Source organism: Agelaius phoeniceus, chromosome 22 (genome assembly GCF_051311805.1).
Source record: "Agelaius phoeniceus isolate bAgePho1 chromosome 22, bAgePho1.hap1, whole genome shotgun sequence".
Lineage (NCBI taxonomy): Eukaryota > Metazoa > Chordata > Aves > Passeriformes > Icteridae > Agelaius > Agelaius phoeniceus.
This window is the reverse complement of record NC_135286.1, coordinates 1,573,198-1,597,097: the sequence shown is the minus strand read 5'-3', so window position 1 is coordinate 1,597,097 and position 23,900 is coordinate 1,573,198. Positions and strand designations below refer to the sequence as shown.

The following is a 23,900-nucleotide window of genomic DNA, read 5'->3' as shown; positions in this document are numbered from 1 at the left end:
CCTGTGCAAACACAGCAGCCCCCAAACAAAGCCCAGCCAGTTCCCACTAGCCCAACATTTGCCTATTTCCCCCGCTGCCAGGCAGCCTCTGCTTGGCGTTGGAATAACGAGAGCCTCTCTGCGGAGACACCGGCTCTTTTGTTAGCTGGCAGAAAAGGAGTTTTGATGCCGGCCATCCCTCCGCCCCCCGGCTTTCCTGCTCCCTAAGCCGCTGCTGTGGGAAGTGCAAAGCTTGGACTTGAGCTGCCGGGGATGATCCCAGTGCTTCCACTCTGATCCGGCTCCCCACTGCTCCCCCAGGCAGCTCCGCACCCTGAGCAGCCACAGCACAGCGGGGTCTGCCTCCTCCAAGAGGGGCTGAGGTCTGAGACTTCATTTGGGGGATTTTTCCACCGTTTGGGGGATATTTCCAGCATTTGGGGGATGTTTTCAGCATTCAGTGTGTTCCTGCTGCTCGGCTCCTGTGCAGACAGTAGCAGCGGGTGCAGGATTTGGGCTTTGGGTTGCTCTCCTGTGCTTCTCCCCTCTGCTGGGGTTTCCATCAAATCTCCTTGTGGGGAGGATTTTTTGGTGATTTGTTTTTTCATGGCTTTCTCCCCCCGCTGCCGGGGTGTGCTGGGAATTCCTGAGCTGGTGTTTACCCAGCCATGGAGAGGAGACAGCGGCTCTGTGGAGGTGTCCCCGTGGCCGGAGGGGCAGGGAGGGACCTGGAGATGGCATCGCCTTCCTCCTCCTCCCCCGGCCTGGGAAAGAAGCCACCTCTCGTGTCAGCACAGGCCCCTGGGAGGGCGTGCAGACGTGTGTGTCCTCTTGCACGTGGGTGTGCGAGCAAGCCTTCCTCTGCCCAGGGCTGGTGCTGCTCCTTCCCAAAGAGCCCGCGCTGTTTTCTGCTGGAACAACCTTTGCTGTTCTTTCCTTGCGCATCCTCATCCTCACCTCTTCCCTCTCACCCAGCATTTCCGAGTGCATCCAGGACGGCTCCAATCTCTCCGTGCAGCTTTGATCTGTCAAAGCCTGTCCCTGTTCCCTCCTGCCCTCCCTGTGCAGGACGATGCCACCAAGTCCGTGCCAGCTCCACGGGGTTCGGCGCTTTCCAGGGTGAATTTCGTGGCATCACTCAACGAGCAGGAGCTGCCAGCGTCCTCGGAGGGGTGACAAACCAGGGGAGGCTTCCGAGAAGTGGGAAGCGATGAAATAATGCCTGAGCTGCTGCGTCAGCAGGATCCCAGCAGCCTTGGGGAGGGCGGATGGAGGGAGGTTTGTCATGCTGGGAAAGCAGCATGAGATCACCCCCCTCCAGCATGACGCTCATCCCGGGCTGCAGGGAGAGTTCCCAAGGCCAGGCAGTGCTGGGGAGAGTTGGATTGAGATGTGTCCAGGCTGGATTTGTGTGCACGTGGCTCGTGGGCAAGGGATCTGTGTTAGGGATCTGCTGGGATCTGTGTTAGAGGCTCAGGGAGAGTTCCAAAGGCCGGGCAGTGCTGGGGAGAGTTGGATTGAGATGTGTCCAGGCTGGATTTGTGTGCATGTGGGCAAGGGTCTGTTTGGATCTGTGTTAGAGGCTCAGGGAGAGCTCCCAAGGCCAGGCAGTGCTGGGGAGAGTTGGATTGAGATGTGTCCAAGCTGGATTTGTGTGCATGTGGGCAAGGGTCTGTTTGGATCTGTGTTAGAGGCTCAGGGAGAGTTCCCAAGGCCAGGCAGTGCTGGGGAGAGTTGGGAATGAAATGTGTCCAGGCTGGATTTGTGTGCATGTGGGCAAGGGTCTGTTTGGATCTGTGTTAGGGGCTCAGGGAGAGCTCCCAAGGCCAGGCAGTGCTGGGGAGAGTTGGGAATGAGATGTGTCCAGGCTGGCTCTGTGTGCACGTGGCTCGTGGGCAAGGTTCTGCTGGGCACAGGGAGCTGGGTCACTCTGGGGGATGCATGGAGGGCTGGGCACCCTGCTGGAAGTGCTGCTGGCTCTGGATGCCCCAGGAAAGGTGCTCAATCTGGGGCACCAAAAAGTGAGCCCCACTGAGGAAAGGAAGGTGATGCCCTGGGAATGCCAACTGCTCTTCCTGCAGGAAATGTGGGAGCCTCTTCCTGATCCTGCTGTGAGGGGAACGGTCTCCTCCTGAGTTATTTTTGAGGTTCTTGAGGCCCTGGGTTCTCCTGCTGGCTCTGTCCATCTCAGTGGAGTTGGTCCCTTTGGGTGGCCCCCGTTGGGATGTCACATTCCTGTAGACCCCATAACTGCTGGTGTGCTGGGGGATTTGCCCTCCAGCCTGGCAGCAGGAGTTCATGCTGCTGGGGAATGATTAAGTCATGAGCAGGTGGCCAGCCAGCTCAGCTGTTTGCCTTTGCAGGATGAAAGCCACAGGAATGATGTTTGCTTCCAGCCTTGCCTCCAACCTCCTTACCCTGCCCTTCCCCTCTGTATCCCACAGCAAGGGGGTCCTGGGCTGCTTTCCCACGTCCCCCCCATGCAGCACTGCCAGCCCTGCTGTGGGAAGGGAAGTCTTGTCTTTTTTCAAAGATATTATTCTAATTTTGGTGCCCAGACGTCTGCTGGAAAAGGGAACATCTCCGTTCTTATCACTGGAGCTTCCTTTCCCTCACTTCTGATTTTACCACTGATGGTGCCTGGGGGGGTTCCAGGGTTTCCTCCCAGCCCCTTCTCTCTCCCCTTGTTTTGCTGACCTTTGGAAGCTCCTCTGTGAGACATTTGCAGGCAAGTATTGATTTGTGCTGCCCTCACGGTGCAGGATGGGGGAGTGGTGCAGCACAGCCCCCAGCCCTGGGTGGGATGGAGCTGCTCTGGTTAATCCAGATGAATCCCAGCTCGAGCTCCCACTATTCCTGTGTAAATGGGGAGCAGTGGAGGGATCCTCAGAGCCAAAATCCCTATTTACACAATCCCCTGTGTTTGGGACGTTGGTTTTCCAGGGCCACAAGAGCTTTGCTCTCTGTCTTTCCATAGTCCCGATTTGGTGTTGATGCCCAGGGGCCGGCACCGGACCCCTCGGGCTTTTCCCTGTCCCTCCCATCAGGAATGTGGCCGCCGGGGGGGATGATGAAAGCCAGAAGGAAACGTTGAAGGTGGGGAATGCGCCCTCTGTGCCAGGAGCCGGCTGGCGAGGGCTCCCCGGCTGTGCCCGCACACGCTCCCGGTGATTCACCGGCAGGAGCCGAGGAGCTGGGCAGCGTCGGGAGCTGTGACCTGCCTCGTTCCACCTTGTTTTTAATAGCCCGGATCAGAAGAAACGTCACCTTTGTTCTGCCTTTCCTTTCCCAAGGCTGCTGGCGCCGCGGGCAGGGTGGAGCGGGGCTCCGCACCCCGCCGGGGCCCTGCCCGTGCTTGCCGGGCAGAGCGGGCACGTGCGGCAGCCAGGGATGTGCCTTGCTGAGCTGGCTGTCTGTCTGTCTGTCTGTCTGTCCGCAGCTGCCTTTGCTGTGGTTTGCCAGGAGGGTGTGATGCTGCAGAGGGGGGGAATGATCTCAGCTGAGCTCTGGAGGGGGGAGATGTGCTCCATCCTCTGGATGTGCTCCATCCCCTGGATGTGCTCCATCCCCTGGATGTGCTCCATCCCCTGGATGTGCTCATCCCCTGGTTAAGGGTTAAGAGCTGTGTTTGTGCCAGCCCTGTGCCCCCCTCCAGCCCCCCTGGAAGCCCAGACAGACTCCTCGACCCACCTGCCCCTGGGTGATGCTATTTCGACCCACCTCTGCCCCTGGGTGATGCTATCTCGACCCACCTGCCCCTGGGTGATGCTGTCTGTGATTTACCAGGGCACCCCTGATCAAAAACTTGGACTCTCCTTCCCCTCCTGGTCGATTTTCAGCTGCTGCCCTAAGCGACTGAGATTTGCTCCTAAAGCTCTCAGAAAGGAGGAAAAAAAACAACAGAAAGGGGAAAAGCTTTGCTGAGGAAGCACGGCAGGAAACCTGGCTCCTGTCCTGCAGTCACGAGTTTGTGTGTGCTCAGCACTGCTGCTGGACAGACCCTTTACCTGCTGTGGGAACTGGGGTGCCTGCTGGGCAGGGTGGGGTGACCCTGGTGACCCTTTGGGGCAGAGAAGCCCTGCAGGGCATTCCCAGCTGCTCCCATGCCCAGTTTTTCCTGCTGGCAGCAATGGGGGGGCTTTGCTGGGCTGGGCTGGGGGGCACTGGCAGCACCTGGGCACAGGTAGAGCCCTGGAGTGATGCTTCACCCCAGCTCAGTGCTGCGGGGTGCCAGCTCTGGCTCTGTCACAGCCGTGCCCACTGCAGCGTTTCCACAGTGCCACCTGGCTGCCACCTCCCCGGGCTGGGACACAGAGCTCACAGAGCTTTTGCTGCCTTCTGCGAGGCCACAGCAGCCAGGGCGATGAAGGAGCAGCCCAGAGGCTTTGCCCACGCCGATGCCAGGGCGCCTCCATGCCCTGAGTGGTGCCAGGGCACGGGGCTGTGCCCGGTTCCTGTGTGACGCTGCCCCGCAGCTTCCCCGGTCATATAAGGAGATGCCGGAGCCGGGAGCTGAGCTGGGAGCTGATCTCTGTCGCCTGAGCATTACTCACTGGGGAGGCACATGGAGGGGGGAGGAACAGCCCAGGACACCCAGAGCTTGGCATGACTCAGCTCCAGGCAAGGGGAGCCAGGATCTGAGTCCCCCCAGCTGCCCCATGGGGGACCCTATGGGGTACCCTAAACCCAGCTGGGGGCAGTACCCTAAACCCAGTGCTGGGGTCTCCCCATTGTGGGTGGTGCAAAATGCTGCCCAGGGCACCCTGTGAAGCAAGGGGGTGCCCTGCAAGGTGCAGACACCCCTGTGGGAGGGCAGGGCCTCTCCCCTCCCCAAATTCCTGCGTGGGCAGGAGATGTGTCCTCTCCCCACCCCTTTCCTTTCCGGGCAAAGCCGCCTTGCAAGGAACTAAAAATGAGCTGTTTGTGTTTTGGGTGCTCGGGGTGGTTTCCATGGCAGGGAGGGGGGCTGTGGGAGCTGGTGGCTGCATCCGGGGCTGGGTGGTCCCCAGAGCCTGGCACAGTCATCCCAAAACCCGACGTTGGCTCCTGACACCCCGGGGCAGGCGCATCCTTCCTGCCCTATCAGCTTCCTGCAGTGGGGAGAGGAGAGTGGGGTGATGGTTTTAAACTGAGCTGGAGGAATTTGGGATCACAGGAATCCCCAGGATGTCCTGATGCAGCTGAGGGATGTATTGATATAAAAATACATTCATATAAATATATTCCAAAGTTGGGCTTGGTGATCCTTGTGGGTCTTTTCCAAGTCAGGGCATTCATTCTGCAATTCCATCAAATCCTATTTATATGCATAAAAAGAAATAAAAACATATATTTACATACAATTATATATATTTTAAGAATTTATTTCACCCAAAGCCTTCTCCAGCTGGAGCAGCTGGCAGCACTCAGTGCATTTTATCATCCCCTCTGTGCAGGAAACACCCAGGGAAGCCCAAGAGCAGCTGAGCCCCCGTGGTTGCAGCTGGGGTAAGGGGATGTGGGAACCCAGCTCCTGCTTCCTGGACCCTTTTCCTCTGGCACATCCCAGCTCCATCACGTCACCAGCTCTCATCTGCCTTGCAGGAGGCTCTTTGCCCCTCTCAGGTTGGACCACGGGCCCATTTATGGTGGCCTCGTGCCTGCCTCGTGGTGGGTCATTCCTCCTGCAGCTTTAACAGAAAGCAGACCTCCTTGGGGGAAAACTATGCCAGGATATTTTTCATCCAGGCAGGGATGGAGCTCTGGAGAATATATTGCAACAGCGCCGAGCCCCGGGGTAATTCTGTATTTTTTTATCACCCATCTCCTTGTCCCAGAAGATGTGGGGGCTGCAGGAACCCCAGGGAAGGATGCAATTATAGGATCATGGGATGGTTGGGTGGAAGGGACCTTAAAGATCATCTCATTCCATCCCCTCTGCCATGGGCAGGGACACCTTCCACCATCCCAAGGGTGTTCCAAGCCCTGTCCAACCTGGCCTTGGGCACTTCCAGGGATCCAGGGGCAGCCACAGCTTCTCTGGGCACCCTGTGCCAGGTTTTGGAATGTTTCAGGCAGTGTTTGGGTCTATATCAGGTTTTGCTTGATATGGTTTTCTTTGTGTGCCTGACTAGCTGGTGGCTGTTGGGTTTGGGGAACTGCAATTTGCAACTCAGGGTTGTAAATATCATATTTAATATCACAAATATCATAAATATCACATTTCTGTTTGCACCTGGATGAAACCCTGGACCTCATGGGGTTTTCCCCAACGTGGAGCAGGAGTTGTGGGATGGCATCTGATGCTGCATCTCCTGCTCAGTAAATCCTGAGCTGGGATTCCTAGCTCTCCCAGCAGTAAATCCTGAGCCAGGCTGATGCTCTGCAGCTCTGCCCTGTGCCACCCTCACCTGAACAACTCCCTGAGCCCCAGCAGAACAACCCCCTCTTGTCTGAGCCCTGGGGAGACAGAAACACTGAAAAACGAGCCTTTAATTCCGCACAGCCTCCATCCAAGAGCCACTTTCTCCGTGTGAGGGGCTGTGGGATCAATCCAGGCTTTGTGGGAGCCTCCCCAGCCCGTTTGCTTGCGGTTACAAGGGCGGAGGGGCCGGGCAGGCACCGGCTGCTCTCGGTTTCCCCACGCCGTTCCTGGCACCGCCGGCAGCGGAAGCGTTTCCGAACAGAACCGAAACCCCGAGTAACGCCCAACACCAAGGTGCAAACCGTTAGTAAATGGGGCTGGGCTGCGCAGTCTGCCACGCTGAGGGCAGGCAGAACACACAGCCATGGGAAGGGTGGGGGAGTGCACAAACCTCTGCTGCTGGAGCATCTTTTGGGGTGTTTCCTCACGCTGGGGTGTTCTTACGTTATTCAGAGCATCCAGGGAGGGTGATGGGGATGTGCTTGTGCTCCTCAACCCCCAGAAGGCCAAATTTTGTCACTCTCCTACCCACCACGGGAAGGGTGGGGGAGTGCACAAACCTCTGCTGTTGGAGCATCTTTTGGGGTGTTTCCTCACGCTGGGGTGTTCTTAAATTATTCAGAGCATCCAGGGAGGGTGATGGGGATGTGCTTGTGCCTCTCAACCCCCAGAAGGCCAAATTCTGTCACCGTTGCTTTCACCCCCTTGCTGGGCAGGGATTCCTGCGGGCAGGCACGGCTGGATCCAGCCTGGAAGCCCCTGGAAGTGCTGTCTCCGTGTCCCGGCTGCGCTTGGCACCTCCGGCTGCTGCTGGCAGGGGACGCTGCTGACTGTCACCCATATCGGGGGGGGGATGTCACTGAGGTTTTGAGCCTGTCCCAAACCCCCCCTCCCTTTCCCCGATGAATTCAGGGGCGTTGTGGCGATGCCTCCACGGCAGCTGCCGCCGCCGATATCCCCTCGGCCGCGGCTCCTTCCCAGCGGGGCTGGGAATGGATATTGAGGAGATGACGTTCAAGCGGGGAAGGGAAGGAGGAGGGGGGGACGACGACGACGAAGTTTGGCCGCGAGAACTCCGAGCAAAGATGTTTGAGCCGGCCTGACGCTCGCTTTTCTCCCTTTACCCGCCCCCTCTTGGAGCTCCCAAATCTCCCAGTCCCAGCGGCGCTGGCTGTCCCAAGCCCTGCCAGCTCCGGGGACGGGACACGGCCGGCTGCGGGCAGAGGCACACGCAGGGAGTTTTGGAAGTTTCTGCTCAGCCCCTCATCCATTCACCCACCCACCCATCCATCCCCTCGCCCTCCCGGCGATGCCGGGCTCCAGCAGGAGGAGGAAAGGCTCGGGTTAAGGGGCCGGGAATAGGAAGCGATGCCTCTCTCGGAGAGCTCCTATCTGCCACCCGCTGCCTTTGTCCTGAGCCACGTCCTGGGCATCGCCGGCGTCCTGTACTGGAGGAGCCGGAGCAGGGAAGGTAGGGCAGGGAAAGGGGGGTGCTGGGGGGGCACGGAGTGCTAAAATGGCCGGCACGACCTGGCACGGGTTGTTGTCCCTCCCCAGGAGCCGTGGCAGCGACAGGGACAGGGACAGGCGTGGCTGTGGGGAGGAGGACACGGCAACGGGGAACGCTCCGTGGGCTCTGAACCCAAATGGGGCTCTGAACCCGAATGGGGAGAATTTGAGAGCCTAAATTTGGCCTCCCCACCCATTCCCGGCCTGTGTGGGGCTGGGGGTGACCGGGATGAGGGGAGATGAGTTCGGTTTTTGTCTGGCACAATCCCTCCACGCGTGGCCGGGGATCTGCCTTCCCTTGTGCCCCGGTGCCTCCCAGCCCTGTCCGTGGCAGCGGCGTCTCCGTCAGCTCCCAGCACCGGCAGACACGGCCCTGGGAGCTTCTCCTGGGGCTGGCACGGCCTCTCCGAGCAGCTGGGGCTGACCCTGCCTCAGTTTCCCAAAATAGGGCCCGCACATGACTGCTCAAGGAGGGCAAGGATTCGTTACAGGGGTGTGGGATAGCTCCAGGCCCCAGACGGGGACTCAGTAGCGCCTTCTCCGTCCCGACCTCTTCCCCCTGGGATTTGTTTGTTTTGATTCCTCGCTCTTTTCTTTCCAGCCATGCTTGTTCTCGCCGGTGCCTCCGCATGGGGCCCTTTCCCCGCGTCCATGACCGATTCCCTCTTTTCTTTCCCTTTTTTTTCCTTGCGAAGGGGCGGGACTGCGCAGCCGGGCAGCGCCTGCAGGCTTTTCCCTGGATGCCGCTTTGGGATCCGCTTCTTCCTTTCTCCCTCTGAGCTACTGGGGGAGAGGGAGGCTGAGAGGGAATTGCACAAGTGTCATGCAGAATGCACCCTGTCACCCACTAAACGCAGCCTTGCTGCAATTCCTCCCCCTTAATTTATCTCCGTGGCTGGGTGGTGTTGTCCAGGGATGTTCTTGGCTCCATTTGGGGACCTCTTAGATTCTTCCCGACTGGACTATTTCTTCCTCATGCTGATCTGCTGCTTCATCCTACTTGGAGGGATGTTTCCACCCCTTTTTGAAAAAATCCCGGAGTCAGTGTTGCAAGCAGCAAGGATATTCAAAACCTGTTTTTTTTCACTACTTTTTTCCCAGAAAAGTGAAGGTAAAGCCCAATCCTGGGAGAGCAGAATCATTTTGCAGCAGGTTTTTTTTGCTCTGTGACGCTCAGACAGCTCTGCTGAGCATCTGCCCTGCTCTCCTTTGCATCACCACATCTCAGGTGTCTCCCTCATTAAATATCTGGGTGTTGGATACTTTTCCACCACAGGTATCTCTTGTGCATTCTTCCAGGCTGAATCAGGCTCCGTTTCCTCTCCCTGGGTGAAAGGCTCTGTAAATCCTGCCCTGTTGGCTCTGTTGTCATGATGGATTATGTCAGCTCTCAAGTTGGCAGCCAGCATGTTTTAAATACCTTGTGCTCCTCAGCCAGCCAGATTTTTTTGCATATCCCCCCTCTCAGAAGTGCCAGGTTCAAAAAGCCCCCTGCACAATCTCATTCTTTGCTTGTTTTGAAGGGAAAACTGTGGCTTTCAGTGCTTAAAAATTTGGAGTTTTGGCTTTTTAAAGTAACCAACCCCTCCTTTAGGCCATGGTTGTCTCTTATTTAATCCCACATTCACACTGGGCGTGGGCTTGGAGATATCCTCGAGATCTCTGTGAGATCAGTGCCCTGTCTGATGTCTCCTGTGTTCCTTTGGATTTAACAGCAGGAGGAACTTTGGGAATCACTTCCCAACTTTATTCCAGCAGCACAAAACCCCCTGGTTCCCTCCCACGGATGGTAAAAGGCCCTGCCAGGGAGCACTGGGTGTTGGTGGGATGGAGGGTGCCAAGGCAGGGTTGGGATTAGGGATGGTGCCTGGCCAGGAACCTTTTATCCTGCTGGTTCCTGGGGCTGGGGCTGGACTCTGGCAGCAGCCTGAGGCAGGAGGAGACACACAGGGATGGAGTGGGACAGCGAGCAGGGCCGGTGATGATGGAGGAGAGATCTGGGGGGGAGCAGCAGCTCCTGGCCAGACGTGTTGGGAGCTGCTGGGGACAGGCAGGAGCTGCCAGGACAGAGGTTGCTGCAGGCAGATGGGATGGGAATTGTCTGTGCAGGGCCTTGTGGTGGTGCTGGAGGGGTTCTCTGGCAGCCAGCACCTGTGGGAGCCATCCCTGTGACGATGGAAAGTGCCTGGGGATGCTGAGGTCCAGCGGGATGGGGAGTGGGAGTTTTTCTGTCTGTGCTCAGCTGATGCCTCAGCAGCTCTGGGGCAGGATGGTTCTCCCTGTTTCCTTTCACTGAGTTCAGTAGCAGAACAAAACCCCCAGGCCTCACCTTCCCCTTGAGCAGCCGCCAGTGCCCCTTGAGCCTCTGCGGGGATTTGTGCCACAGGGGCCCTGCTCCTTGGGGATCCCCATTTTTGGGGATGCAGTGAGCTGAGCTCTGGTGAGCAGTGTTAGGAGAAGAGGTGGGGAGGGAATTAAACCACATGTGATCCTGTTCATTATCTCTGTTGGCTGCTGGTGCTCCCTGTGTCACTGCCACCAGCCCTGTGCGTGAGGGACCTGAGGCTCTGCAGTCCCTTTTCCTGCCACTACCTTGTCTTTGGAGTGGGACAGATTTTCCTTTCCTTTTCCCTGTAATCTTCCCTCTCTCCCTGCCCTACCTGCCTGCTGACTGTCCCTGGATGGTGACAGGGTGGGTTTTTGGTGGCTGGGGCCAGCAAACCTCTGCTAGACCAGGGAGAGAAGGAGCATGGGGGGGATTGCAACAAGTTATTTGTCAGGGTGACTCTGGAAAAGATTAGCTGGGCAGAGATAAGCTTGCAATGCCTTAATATTGTTAGTAAGCAGTAACCAGCATTATTATTAGCTCAGCTGATAGCACGGGCCCCGGGGCTGGGGAGGTTTAATCTGGTTAGAGCCCGGGAACCACCCGGAGGAGGTGAATCAGGGCAAAAAAACCGGAGGAAAACCCCCCATTTCTGCAGGACATGGGAAGAGGGATCTCGTGGAGCAGCCTTGGGGCTGTGGGCACTTGGGGGATGCAGCGCTGGAGTGCCGACTGTCCGTGTGGGACCCGGTGACATCCATGGTGACATCCATGGTGACATCCATCCATTCTCTGTCTCCCTGCGATGCTCGGGGGCAGCAGCGCGGCTCCTCTCGCCCTCCAGGCCGGGGCAGCAGCCGGCAGAAGGGCTGCGGGGGGATTATATTTAGAAGAAGAGGAAGGGAGGCGGTGATAAGGCGGCCCCCGTTATCTCCCCGCGTGCCGAGCTCCAGCACCGGGACATGATTTGGGCAGAAGCCTCGGGCTGGCGGGAGAGAACAGCCCGGCATTGTCCCTCCCGTCCCTGGTGCAATTAACTGGAAAACAAGAGGAGGAAAAACAAGCCAAGAGCGGGGGCCAGCGGGCAGTGCCCGGCTCTGCGGGACCAGCCCGTGCCCGCATCCCGGCCCCGCATCCCGGTCCCGCATCCCGGCCCCGCATCCCGGCCCCGCATCCCGGCCCCGCATCCCGGCCCCGCATCCCGGCCCCGCCGCGCTTTGGGCTGCGGGAGCCGCACCGCGCTCGGCATCGCTTTCATCCCCACGAACCGGAGGGAGCAGCAGCTCTGTCCTTCGCTGCTGGGAGCGCTCCGAGCTGCTCTGCCGGCTTCGGGAGGGTTCTGCAGAGCCGGGAGCAGCCGGAGGAGCCGGGAGCGGTGCGAGGTCGGCGGCGATGGCGCGGAGGAGGAGGAGGAGGAACGGCCTCTGCCCGTTTTGCCGAGGGCACCGAGGGTAGGAAGTGGCTCGGTGGGAGGAGCTGTGGCCCTGAACTCATCCGTCCGCACCCGCCGGGGTCGAGCTCGGCCAGCGGGAGGTGCCGGCTGAGGACCCTTCCCCAGGTGCTGCGGCTTTGCCGGGAGCAGCGCTCGCCGTCCCGGGCCGGGACCATGGAGAGGCGGCTCCTGGCCGGGGAGAAGAGGCGGCTCAGCGCCTGCCTGGTGTGCCGGATGTGCTGCATCGGTCAGTACCCCCTGCCTGCCCGGGCTCACGGGCTCCGTCCATCCCCGGCGGGCACTGGAGTTGGGAAGGGATGCGATACCGCGGATCTGGAGGGGTCTGGTGCAGGAAAATCCCTAAAAACAGAAGTGGGGGTGACACAGCTTCCCTGGAGTTGGGAAGGGATGTGACACCGTGGATCTGGAGGGGTCTGGTGCAGGAAAATCCCTAAAAACAAAAACGGGGGTGACACAGCTTCCCCTGCCCTCCATCCATCCCCGGTGGGCACTGGAGTTGGGAAGGGACGCGATACCGCGGATCTGGAGGGGTCTGGTGAAGGAAAATCCCTAAAAACAGAAGTGGGGGTGACACAGCTTCCCTGGAGTTGGGAAGAGATGTGACACCGTGGATCTGGAGGGGTCTGGTGCAGGAAAATCCCTAAAACCAAAAATGGGGGTGACACAGCTTCCTACGGCTGGCACCGGCAGCCCCGAGGCTCCTGCGAGCCACGCCAAGGCTGGAGCCTGGCAGGATGGGAGCTGAGGGTGGATGTGGCTCAGCCCACGGGTGGTTTTTGGCTCCTGGTCCCTGTGCCGTGGCCTGGGGACGGAGTGGGACGCAGGGAGGGGACGCTCGTGTCACCCTGTGCCACGTGTGTGCCGTGCTCTCAGAGGGGGAAGCCGCAGGGTGTGTGAGGAAGAGGAAGAGCCGTTGGGTGGTGCTTTCCAGTCTGCGTGGATGGAGGCATGGGCAGGTTTCCCCAGAGTCCCTGGGGCTGTGCAGGGACCCCCAGTGACCCCCCCCAATCCCAGGAGGGGGTTCTGGGGCTGTCCTAGGGAGCTTGGCCTGGGAAATGCTGTTTTTTTTTTTTCTTTTTCTCGATTTTTGACTTAAAAACAAAGCAAGGGGTGCTGCTGCCTGGTAGACCCTGATGTCAGAGATGTGTTTTGGGTGAGCAAGGCTCATCCTTTCCTGAAATATCCATGGGGTGCTCCGGGCTGGAGATGCAGTGCTCGGGGTTGTGTGCCATGGGTTGGTGCTGGGGATCTCTCTGTGCTCCAAGGTGTCATTGTTGAGTCCTGCTGGACACAGGGCTGCCCTGAGCCCCCCTCACTGCCTGGGGAGCTGAGTGGGACCCCCCTGCCCTGTGGGACCATCTCCTTTCGCCTGTTTGCCTGTGCTTTTCCCCTGGTATTATTTTTTTCATGGAGCAAAAAGCCTGCCCGGAGCTGCCCCATCGCTGCTTGGCGTCACCACAAATGTCCCATCCCGTCCCCCTGCCACCCCTGGGGATGGCACCCACATTGTCACCCTGTCCTGGCAGCACTCAGAGCTCCCAGTGTCCGGCCAGGGCTGAGCTGTGGGACAGAAATAAACATTAAATCCTGGCAATCCAATGAACCAAAAATACAGGGGCAGAATAAGCTGCTAATTGCACACCCGGCCAGGACCCGTTAAGGGACATCTGGGGGTTTATGTAACACCCTAAAGCCTTCCAGGAGTGGGCAGGAGAGGGGGGGACACCTCCTAAAATTGGGCAAACCCCCCTGTGCTGCCCCTGGGGGAGGTGAGGAGGCGCAGAGGGGGTGAACTCTGGTTGTACCTATCCCACTCATCCACGCTGCTCTCCTTGAGTGTCCTTATTCTCAGCAGGGAAAAAGAAAAAAAAGAAAAGGTGTATTTGGTTGTGCCTGGCATTTCCCTGCCCCGGGGCCGTGCTGGAGCCTCGTGAACGGCCCCATCCCGCAGCATTCCCTGAAAAAGCTGCCTCTGTTCTGCCTCTGTTCCCTGTGCCCTGGGCTGGCACCGCCGGCCATCCCTCTGTCTCTTCCCCTCATTTCAAAGCCCTTTGAGTTTCTGCATGAGAACCACTGACCAAGAGCTGCCTTTGTCTCCTTTTGACAGACGAACGGGACAGAGTCCAAAAGAAAACCTTCACTAAATGGGTCAATAAACACTTGATGAAGGTAAGAGTCACGGATTTTGTTATAAAGCCACTGAAATGACCATCCCTGTGCCTGTTGCAGCTCAGGACTGGCAGATAAATGCCTTTTTAAGGGTTTTAAAGTTTTCTTTAATGCCAGGACTGTTTGTTTTGAGTGTTCATGTGAGCAGGATGTGCTGGAAATGTGCTGGAGCCTTTGGAGGGCACTGTAGCATCACCACAGATCCCTTTTCTTGCCTTTCCCTCCTGGGCACCCGTTCCTTGCTTAGCATGAGGTTTGTGCATCCTGGGGGGAAAGGAGGGGATCCTGAATCCCCCCTCTCATCCCCTAGCCAGGAAAAAGGGGTCATTTTTGTCCTTTGAAGGATGCTCCAGGAGGGAGACAAGATCCAAAGTTTGTTAAGCAGGATTAACGTGGCACCACGAGGTGCCTCCTGCTTTCTTGGTTAATGCTGGGTGGGTTTAAATTAATTCTCCGTTTGCCAAAAAAAAAAAAAAAGGTTTGAGCACTAGGTGTCCCAGCTGTGTTTTCCTGCCAGCTTTGCAAAGCTCTGTGCCAAGCTTTTGGCTGCTTCCTAAACCTTGCAGAGGAGGGGAAAACAGAGAAAAATCTTGAGGCTGCTGGGGGAGAACATCCAGGGATTCCCAAGTGGGTAAAACCCCAGGACAAGCCCTGGGTGTTGGGGAAGAGAGGCTGCACCTGGTGCCCATGGAAAGCTGCTCTGGTGCCAGGTGGGAGCTGCGTTTTGGGAGGAGTGTGAGCAATGTGAGAAGTTAAATTCAGAAGTTAAAATCAGGGGGTTACCTGGGGCACAGATGGTGTCACAGTTGGATGTTGTGTGTGAAATTGGCAGCAGCTTCTGCCAGGCCCTTTGGGAAGGGGGAGGCTGCTTTTCCTGCTGATGATTTTGCTTTTCCTGCTGATGATTTTGCTTTTCCTGGTCATAATTTTGTTTTCCCTGGTGATGATTTTGCTTTTCCTGGTCATGATTTTGCTTTTCCTGGTCATAATTTTGTTTTCCCTGGTGATGATTTTGCTTTTCCTGGTCATTATTTTGCTTTTCCTGGTGATGATTTTGCTTTCCCTGATGATGATTTTGCTTTCCCTGCTGATGATTTTGCTTTTCCTGGTGATAATTTTGTTTTCCCTTGTTATGATTTTGCTTTTCCTGGTCATAATTTTGCTTTCCCTTGTGATGATTTTGCTTTCCCTGATGATGATTTTCCTTTCCCTGCTGATGATTTTGCTTTTCCTGGTCATAATTTTGTTTTCCCTGGTTATGATTTTGCTTTTCCTGGTCATAATTTTGTTTTCCCTGGTGATGATTTTGCTTTTCCTGGTCATAATTTTGTTTTCCCTGATGATGATTTTCCTTTCCCTGCTGATGATTTTGCTTTCCCTGGTCATAATTTTGTTTTCCCTGGTTATGATTTTGCTTTCCCTGCTGATGATTTTGCTTTCCCTGCTGATGATTTTGGCATCACCGATGGCTTTTCCCCTCCCCAGGTGCGCAAGCACATCAATGACCTCTATGAAGACCTGAGAGATGGTCACAACCTCATCTCCCTCCTGGAAGTGCTGTCAGGAGTGAAGCTGGTGAGTCCCCAGGGCTGGGCTGGGATTCTGGAGTGCCCCTAAACCCCCTCCATCCTCTCCCTGCTCCTCTTCTCCCCCAGCCATCAGCTGTCTTTTCTTACCCCATGGTTTCAGTTTCAAATGTCTGTCATTGCTTCTTTTATTATCGTGAATTTTATTATTTACTATTATATTTTTCACTGTATTTTTTATTTATTTCTTTTTACTCAAACCCCCTGTTCCCCAGGCTGGTTTCTCATCTGATTATGGTGCCTTGGGCAAAGCCCTCTTCTTGCCAAGTTTTACACACCTTCACCTTCCAGATGCGGCTCCGTATTTAAAATCATGGAAAACAGCAGAATTTAACCAAAAAACTGCTTCTGTGGCAGCGTGCCCAGCAGTTTATCTCAGATGTGACGCTCCTGCCTCGTGCTCAGCTCCTGGGTTTGTAGCAGTCACTGGTGCCTGGAGCATCGTAGAGTTCCCCCTCCTTCCTCCTCCTCCTCCTCCTCCTCCTCTTCCCTCTCTGACTGACACATTCCCTCAGCTCTGGGAAGATCCCCATTGCCGTAGCACAGCAGGAATTATTTTAGTTTCCCCCAAAAATAGGATCTGGGCAAAGATCTCCTACCTCCCTCCGCACCCTCCGGAGACGCCAAATCCGATTTTGCGGGGGCTGCAAACTTGGATCACTCCACTTGTGATCCAGACAGCTTCCAGCTCCTCAGCTTCCAAAATCAGGAGGAAATTCCAGCGTTGGAACCCAGGGCGTGCTGGAGACTCAGCCACCCTCACCCTGTGCTGTTGCCATCTTTTATTTTTTGTTTCTGGGAGTTTCTCCTGTTGCTGTCTTTTTTCTTTTCGTTTTTTTTTCTCATGCCTGGGTGTCACATTTTGGTTTCCATTCTGTGTCCCTGCCCTGTGTGCCACCCTCCCCATCCTCCTTAGCCTGTAGAGCCACCAGCTCAGTGGAGCCTTCGCCTGGTGACAGCACCAGCCTGGTGCCGTGCGAGCAGCGAGGAGGAGGAAGATGATGATGATGAAGAAGTAGGTTGAGCCTGCCCCTGGCCACAGCAGCAGCTCCCTGGCAGTGCCACCAGATCATCCAGTGCCATCCCAGCGGGGGTTTGGGATAAAACCCAGCCCTGGGGGCTCTGCTGGGGCAGGGATGTGCTCCTGGGCTCTGTGTGTGCACTGCGGGGTCAGCCTGCAGGCAGGACACGCCACCCACCTGCTGTGACAGCATGTGTCCCCTCCACGGGGCGGGAGGGGACAGGGACAGGTCCTGCACGCTGCTCGGGGCCGTGTGAGGGCTGCACACCTGGCACTGCATGGGCAGGCTCTGGGCACGGGCACCTTCTGGGATCCTGCATGGGACTGGGGTGGGAGCGAGCACAGCACAGCCCCAGCTGAGGGTCAGAGCCCAGAATGTGCCCTGAGGTGTTCATCAGCCCTTGTGCTTGGGGTGACAATGCCCTTGTGCACTGTCACCTCCCTGGAGTGCTGCAGGAGGGGCTGTGGCACCTTCCTGATGGTCCCCTGCAGCCCTGGAGGTGTTCCCCTTGCAGGGACAGGTCTTTCCCTTGGCAGGGACAGATTTTCCCTTGGCAGGGGCAGATTTTTCCCATGCAGGGACAGATTTTCCCCTTGCAGGGGCACATTTTCCCCATGCAGGGACAGATTTTCGCCTTGCAGGGACAGATTTTCGCCTTGCAGGGGCAGATTTTCCCTTGGCAGGGGCAGATTTTCCCTTGGCAGGGGCAGATTTTCCCCATTCAGGGGCAGATTTTCCCTTGGCAGGGACAGCTTTACCCTTGGCAGGGGCAGATTTTCCCTTGGCAGGGACAGATTTTCCCCTTGCAGGGGCAGATTTTCCTTTTTCAGGGACAGCTTTACCCCTTGCAAATACAACTCTTCCCTGCTGGGACAGCTCTTCCCTTCAGGCTGGAACAGGAGGGTGACTCAGAGCCCTTGGGGTGTCCCAGCAGTTCAGAACGTGGCTGTGGGCTCTGTCCCCCCACCATGGCTGGAATCAGATGGTCTTTAAGGTCCCTTCCAACCCAAAGCTCCTGTGATTCCATGAACATCCTGGTGATTCCTCATCTTGAGGCTGGGATTTGGTTTTGGGTGTTGTTCCTCCTGCTCCTGCTGATTCAAAGCCTCCCATCCCCTTTCCCTGGCCGTGGCTCAGCTGATGGAAACTTCTGGAAATCCCTCAATTTCAGCAGAGATGGGCAAGGCCCAGGGTGTCCCTTGTGCCCCTTCCCAAGGGGTTCAGAGGTACCTGGAGCAGCAGCCCCTGCCATGTGTGGGAAGAGCTGCAGGGGCTGGTGCTGAGCTCAGGGTTCCTCTGCCATCAGTGGGGACCTGCAGTCCTGAGTCCCCCTGTCCTGAGTCCCCCTGTCCTGAGGAGTCCCCCTGTCCTGCCTCTTCTTCCACCTGGACAAACTGAACTCTGTTCCTGTTCGAGTTCTTTGCTGAACCCTCTTCCCAGCTGGTCTGGCTGTCCATGAGCTGTGCAAGTTCCTGCCCTGGGATCTCAGAGGTTGAGCCAGGCCTGGACACAGCCCCTCAGGGCCTCAGCAGAGGTCTGGATCTCAGCACCTTCCCACCTCCATCTCCCAGCAGGGCATTTTAACCTTCTTCCAGCAGGACTGTGCACAGCAATGACCTCATTTCCTCCAGAACAAGGCAGAGCAGGACGTGGTGGGGGGCACAGGGGGTCACAGCAGCACGCTGACAGCTCCCAGGGGTGTCACTGTGCATGTGGGGTGCTGCCAGCCCGGCCCCACCAGCAGCCTGACCTAAAAGTGCTGCCTTGTGTCTTGCAGCCGCGTGAGAAGGGGCGGATGCGCTTCCACCGCCTGCAGAACGTGCAGATTGCCCTGGATTTCCTGAAGCAGCGACAGGTGAGGGCTGATAAAAGCTCATCCAGCAGAGCTGGGTGGTTCTGTGCATCCTTTGTCTTGTCTGAGGCTTTGGAAGGAGCGGAGGAGCAGCCTGTGCTGGGGTGTGCCCGTCTCTGCGGCGCTGATGGAGAGGATGGATTGCAGGGGGATTTTCCCTGTGGCTGTTGTGCCTCTGGAAACCACCCCTGCACACAAAACCCACTGTGGAAAAGGGACCTGACCCCAGCTCTGAGAAGGGGCTGGCAAAAGTCACTTCTGCACCCCAGAAAGGCTCCCCTGGGGCATCCCTGCTGTGGGGATGGGTGGCTGTGGCACGTCCGGGCCTTCCCACCAATTTCTGGGGACATGTGGCAGCTGGCTCTGCCCAGCCCACACAGCCTTGGCCTCGGGGCTGGCACTCCTCTGGAGATCAGCATGGACTTATTATCCCCCCGTTTCTGGAGGACAGGCTCTCTCCACCAGGCTTTTGGGAGCTGCACAGCCCTGGGCAGAGCAATGGGATGCATCCCGAGACTTGCTGGCTCTGCAGGTGGAACCCCCACAGCCCCAGGGGCTGGGTGTCCTGTTCTGCCTGTTGGGCCAGGTCCTCCCCACCGTGATGCTCCCAGATATGCCAAGGTGATGATGATGATGATGATGATAAATGGTACCAGTTCATGCTGAAGCAGAGACTTTTCTCCTTCACTGCTGGCCTGAGGGCAGGGAATAAATTTGAGCACATTCCCTACTCCAGGGAGGGCGAGCTGCTTCCAGCCCCCCTCCTCCTCCTCCTCCTCCTCCTCAGCTTCTTGATAGAGACATTTTGCCAAGGGCTCTGGGGAACTTGTTTCTCCACTTGGATGAAACAGCTTTTTCCTTTGAAGTGTGGTGGCCTTGCTGGGATCTTAGCCCAGAACTCCTGCCAGGGAATGATCCGTGGGGTCCCTGGAGTGCTGGGGAGAGGAGACTCCCCCAGGGGAGGAGTGAGGGTGTTCCTGCCTTCATTAGAGCTGGGTTTTGAGCCCAGGCTGGAGTTAAAGCTTGGTCATCCCCTTTTTGCCCACTCTCTGTGCTCTGTAGCTGTTCAATTATGCACCAGTGCTCAGGGCTCTGGGGACTCTGCTCTGTGAGCTGAAGTAAAGCCATTAAGTGCTGGGAAAGCACTTCAGGATGGAGAGTGCTGGAGACATGGAAAAATCCTCCCCAAGCCAGGAGATGAGGTGGCATCCCTGCCTCTTTGGGAAGCCCTGGGATCTTGCTGTGTGCCTGTTCCTCACTGGAGTGCCAGGGGTGGCCCTGGGGACAGCGTGGTGGGGCCGTGTCCCCCTGCTCTCCGGGTGAGGCTGATGGGAAGCTTTAACCCCGTTTGCCTTTTTTTCCCAGGTGAAACTGGTGAATATCCGCAATGATGACATCACAGATGGCAACCCCAAGCTCACCCTGGGGCTCATCTGGACCATCATCCTCCACTTCCAGGTAGGACATGGGATTTTCTTGCTGGAGGGCGCGGGGCAGGCATCAGGAGCTATGGAATCCTTGTTTTTCTGCATTTTCCATGGAGATGTCAGCACATGGATGGGTCTGGAGGTTCGTGGCAGTGTCATGGAGACCATGCTGGGAGAACAGCAGCAGCCTCCCCTCGTCATTTGCATAATGAAATCATTAATGATGGGTTGTGTGCCGTGGCCTCCCGGGGTTGTTGGCCGTGCCTGTTTGCTCAGCTGGAGTCTCTGGAGGGGAAGAGCAAATTTGGAAGGGGCCAGGGCTTTTATCCCAAGGCACTCCTGGCCCTTTGGGTGGTCAGTGCAGCCACAGAACTTTTCACTGGGATGGAATGTGTCAGCTGGGTGACAGCACAGGCATGGCAGAAGTGACCTGGGACTGTCTCCAGCAATTGTGTGTTAGAGATGCTGTTGGAAAAGCAGAGTTTTGGGTCTTCAGTAGCTTCAAATTATCCAATTGTAGCCCTGATGGCCTCAGAGGGGTGATGTGTGCCCATCAGTGAGTTGGCATTTGGGGTTTGCTGGCCTCAGGAAGGTGATGTGTGCCCATCAGTGAGTTGGCATTTGGGGTTTGATGGCCTCAGGAGGTGATGTGGGCCCATCACTGAGTTGGCATTTGGGGTTTGATGGCCTCAGGAGGTGATGTGGGCCCATCACTGAGTTGGCATTTGGGGTTTGATGGCCTCAGGAGGTGATGTGGGCCCATCACTGAGTTGGCATTTGGGGTTTGATGGCCTCAGGGGGTGACGTGTGCCCATCACTGAGTTGGCATTTGGGGTTTGATGGCCTCAGGAGGTGATGTGTGCCCATCATTGAGTTGGCATTTGGGGTTTGCTGGGCAGTGCTGCTGTCAGCAGCTCGTTGGCCATGTGGCATCAGCTCTGTAGGATTTGCTGTATCCCAGCTCCCTGCCTTATCCCTGCTGGCATCCTCCAGACAGGACTCGTGCTGGCTGTGAGACTCTTAAGGAAGATTGCACTGGAAGATTGTATGTTTTGGAGGCTGGGCAGTGCCTCAGGGAGAGGCTTTTGGTGGCAGCCTGGGGCTGAGCTGGGTGTGGGGCTGCTGACGAGGCTCTTCCCAGGGGTCAGGCTCTGGATGCTGATGAGTCACTGTCATCTCCTCCGTGGGGCCCTGGCTGTGGCATCTTGTCCCCGCTGTCCTTGTGGCCAACCAGCCCTGGTGCATCCTCTGTTGCAGGAGAGGGACATCAGGAGGTCCTGGGTGCCCTCCGTGCCTGGCTGGGAGGGGACACTGCCACCCAGGCGAGGGTGACACGGGAGCGGGGCGGGTGCTGCGAGCCTGTGTGTCCTGCTCCCGCTGCACTAACGGGATTTTTTCTGGGGTTGTAGCTCCATTGTGAACCTCTTAATCTCCCTTAGTGTCCCAGTGCTGCTGCCTGGGGGCAGGCGGCTGGGAGAGCCCCAGAGAGGAGGTTTGGGGATGGGATGGTGCTGCTGTGGAGCTCAGGCTCTGCCAGCTCTGGCGTGGTGAAGATGAGGAGGGTGCCTTGGTGCCCTGGGGGCTTTTCCTCATGTCCTGAGAGCTCTTGTGCTCACTGGTTTCCCTTAGTCATCTTCTGGATTGCTCCCTGTTGAGCATTTCCTCATTGAGCATTTCCTCATTGAATGTTTCCCTGCTTCCTGGGGCTGAGCTCAGTCCCCCCATCTTTATGCCCCCTGCTCCCCAATTTTTGTCTCACCCCCACTTTTGGTGCGTGTTACCCTACCCTGGTCCCTCTGAGCTGGCAGGCAGAGCTGGGGTGCTCCATGCCCCTCAAACCCCTGCCCTGGGAGGCGTTTGGGGCAGGAACCACAGGAGAGAGGCAGGACTGGGGCCAGACTGGGCTGGGCAGCATCACCCTCCCGTTCCTGCTGGGACCCTCTGGCTGCAGCTCCCTGGAGCGATGCTGGGTCCCCGGGGCACCTCTGCGCCCCAAACTGGGTGAGCCTGGCAGCACAGTGAGCACACGAGTTGGGCTTTTGGGGCTCCCGGAATTAAGAATGAAGAATGAAGGAGCAAACCTTCCGAACTGGAGAGAAGCAGCCCTGCGGAGCCGGCTGGCGAGCATGCAGAGTCACTCTGACTCCTCCCTGCTTTTTTTTTTTTTTTTTTTCCCTTCCCATTTCTCTCCCACCCCTTCCTTTATTCTACCTTTGCCAACCTTCCTTAGGTTCTGTGTTTTATCCCCGTCTTCCCCACCCTCTCCCGCTCTCCCCTCCTCGCTCCGCCGCCTGATTCCTGCTCCCCTGTTTGTGTTGGCAAGGGCCGTGCTCCAATTACCTCATATTTGGAGAGAAGGACGCCGCAGCCAATCCCCGCTCCCTCTGCTTTTAGGTCAAGTGATTTCTGAACTGCAGTGAGATGCTTTGAATTTGTCTTCTCGCAGCGCCCAGGCTGTAAGATGGCTGTCTGGAGCGGCGGCGGTGGCGGCAGGGCTGGCGGGAGGGGACGGCGACAAGGGGCACTCGGTGGAACGCCGCGTTTGATCCGATGAAGCCCGGGTTGGGATTTATTCGGGAGCCGGCGACTCGCTCAGCTGCCTTCCTGCCGGCACCGAGCAGGAGGAGATGGGGAATTCGCTGGGCTGCGTTAAAGAGCAGAAGGAAAAAGCTGTGGGGAAGGCACCGCTGTCTCCCAAAAAAAGGGTGCGCTTCAAACGGAGGCGGAGAGGGAAGAGGAGAGCGATGCCCGAGGCAGCCCCGCAGGAGGAGCCGCCGGCGCTGGAGGTGGCCGGGGATGAGGATGAGGCGCTCAAATCGAAGGCATCCCCAGGGCAGGAGGGAGGAGAGGAGGAGCCCTCCGGCAGCCGGGACCCCGATGCGGGGTCGCTGCACCCCGGCATCATCGTGCAGGTGAAGGAGCGCTTCCAGGGCGAGCTGCAGAAAGCGCGCCTGGTGCTGGAGCCGCAGCGGCCGGGTGTGGCGGGAGCTGCCCGGGAGGAAGGCACCACCGTCATCGCCCGCCTGCTGGAGAACCCGGCCGAGAGGGACTGCGAGAAGGCGGTGAGCCGCCTGGTCGAGCTGCAGAGGAGCGGCAGCTGCCGGGCCGTGCTGCTGCCGCTGCGCGCAGGGACCGATGGCCGTGCTGGGACACTCCTGTCCCCGGCCAGCGCCGTGCCCGGCCAGGAACCGGCGGCCAGGGATGCGTGGGGGAAAGGAGGCAGCGATGATCCCAGCTCCGGCGCCGCCTGGACCTGCTCCTCCGCCGCAGAGCCGGGCACCGTGTCCGAGCTGTCCACGCCGTCCCCCATGGTGGATCAGCTGGAAAACCCCAGCGTGGGGAGAAGCTCGGGGCTGCCCTCGGAGGGAGACGGTGCCGGGCTGGCGGCTTCCCGCAGCCCCTCCTCCTTCAGCGGCAGCGCGGCCCGGAGCTCCTCGGGGTACGGCAGCGAGCGGCCGGCCAAGGGCACAGGAGCTGGTGGGACCACGGTGTCACCCTCCGATGGTGGCCTCAGGCTCGCTCTGGAGGGCCGGGCTTGCAGGGGGAGCTCGGGGACAGCCGGAGCAATGGTCAGTGTGTGAGTGTGCCCAAGCCCCCTTTCCGGAGCGGGGTGGGGGGGACCTGGCTCAGGGATCCCCAGATCTTGGTGGCTCCTGGGTATGGTCATTTCGGCAACGGGACAGTCTCGTGCTGTGGCAGGGGCAGAAAGCTCCTGAGGCTTTTCCCCTGCAGCATCTCCACTGGGAAAGTGTCCCTTGGGGGCTGAGCTGTCCTGTCCCCTGCTGCTGGCACAGGCAGGCCGGGAGTGACAGCTCCTGGATCCCGTGGGTGCGGCTGGTGGCTGCTGTCACCACTGCCACTCGTGCCCTCAGGGTGTGAATTTGGGGTGTCCCCTTCCTGCTGCCCGTGCAGGATGGATGGCAGCAGGATGAGCATGGAGATGTGGGGGCTCTGCCTGCTCTGAGGGGTCTCCAGGAGGAATAGGAGGGATTGGTGCTGTGTTTCAGAGCCTGTTGCTGCTTGCTGGTCACTGTTTTGGGGGTGACAGCGTGGGGCAAAGGTGCCCTTGGGTCTGGTCAAGCTGTGAATGCCCCAGGACAAGTGTGTGGTCCAAGGGGCTGTGGCCCTGATGCCTTTGTTAGGTTGGGACCACTGTCACAGCCACCATGTGGCC

The 23,900-nt window shown here is 57.9% G+C and overlaps 1 protein-coding gene across 23 annotated transcripts in view; it reads left to right on the top strand.

The window, feature by feature from the left end:
- MACF1 (microtubule actin crosslinking factor 1) overlaps positions 1–23,900 on the top strand; it is a 141,574-nt gene that overhangs the window by 20,280 nt on the left and 97,394 nt on the right. For 8 of the 23 annotated variants that reach the window (XM_077189634.1, XM_077189639.1, XM_077189633.1 and 5 more), the window contains 4 exons: positions 13,778–13,839; positions 15,325–15,414; positions 18,225–18,302; positions 19,665–19,757. In XM_077189634.1, the coding sequence (XP_077045749.1) occupies positions 13,778–13,839; positions 15,325–15,414; positions 18,225–18,302; positions 19,665–19,757 (323 nt within the window). Of the gene's footprint in view, positions 1–7,735; positions 7,854–13,777; positions 13,840–15,324; positions 15,415–18,224; positions 18,303–19,664; positions 19,758–22,225; positions 23,296–23,900 lie in introns of those variants that run through there. The other 15 variants (XM_077189616.1, XM_077189626.1, XM_077189620.1 and 12 more) reach the window with 5 other exon arrangements.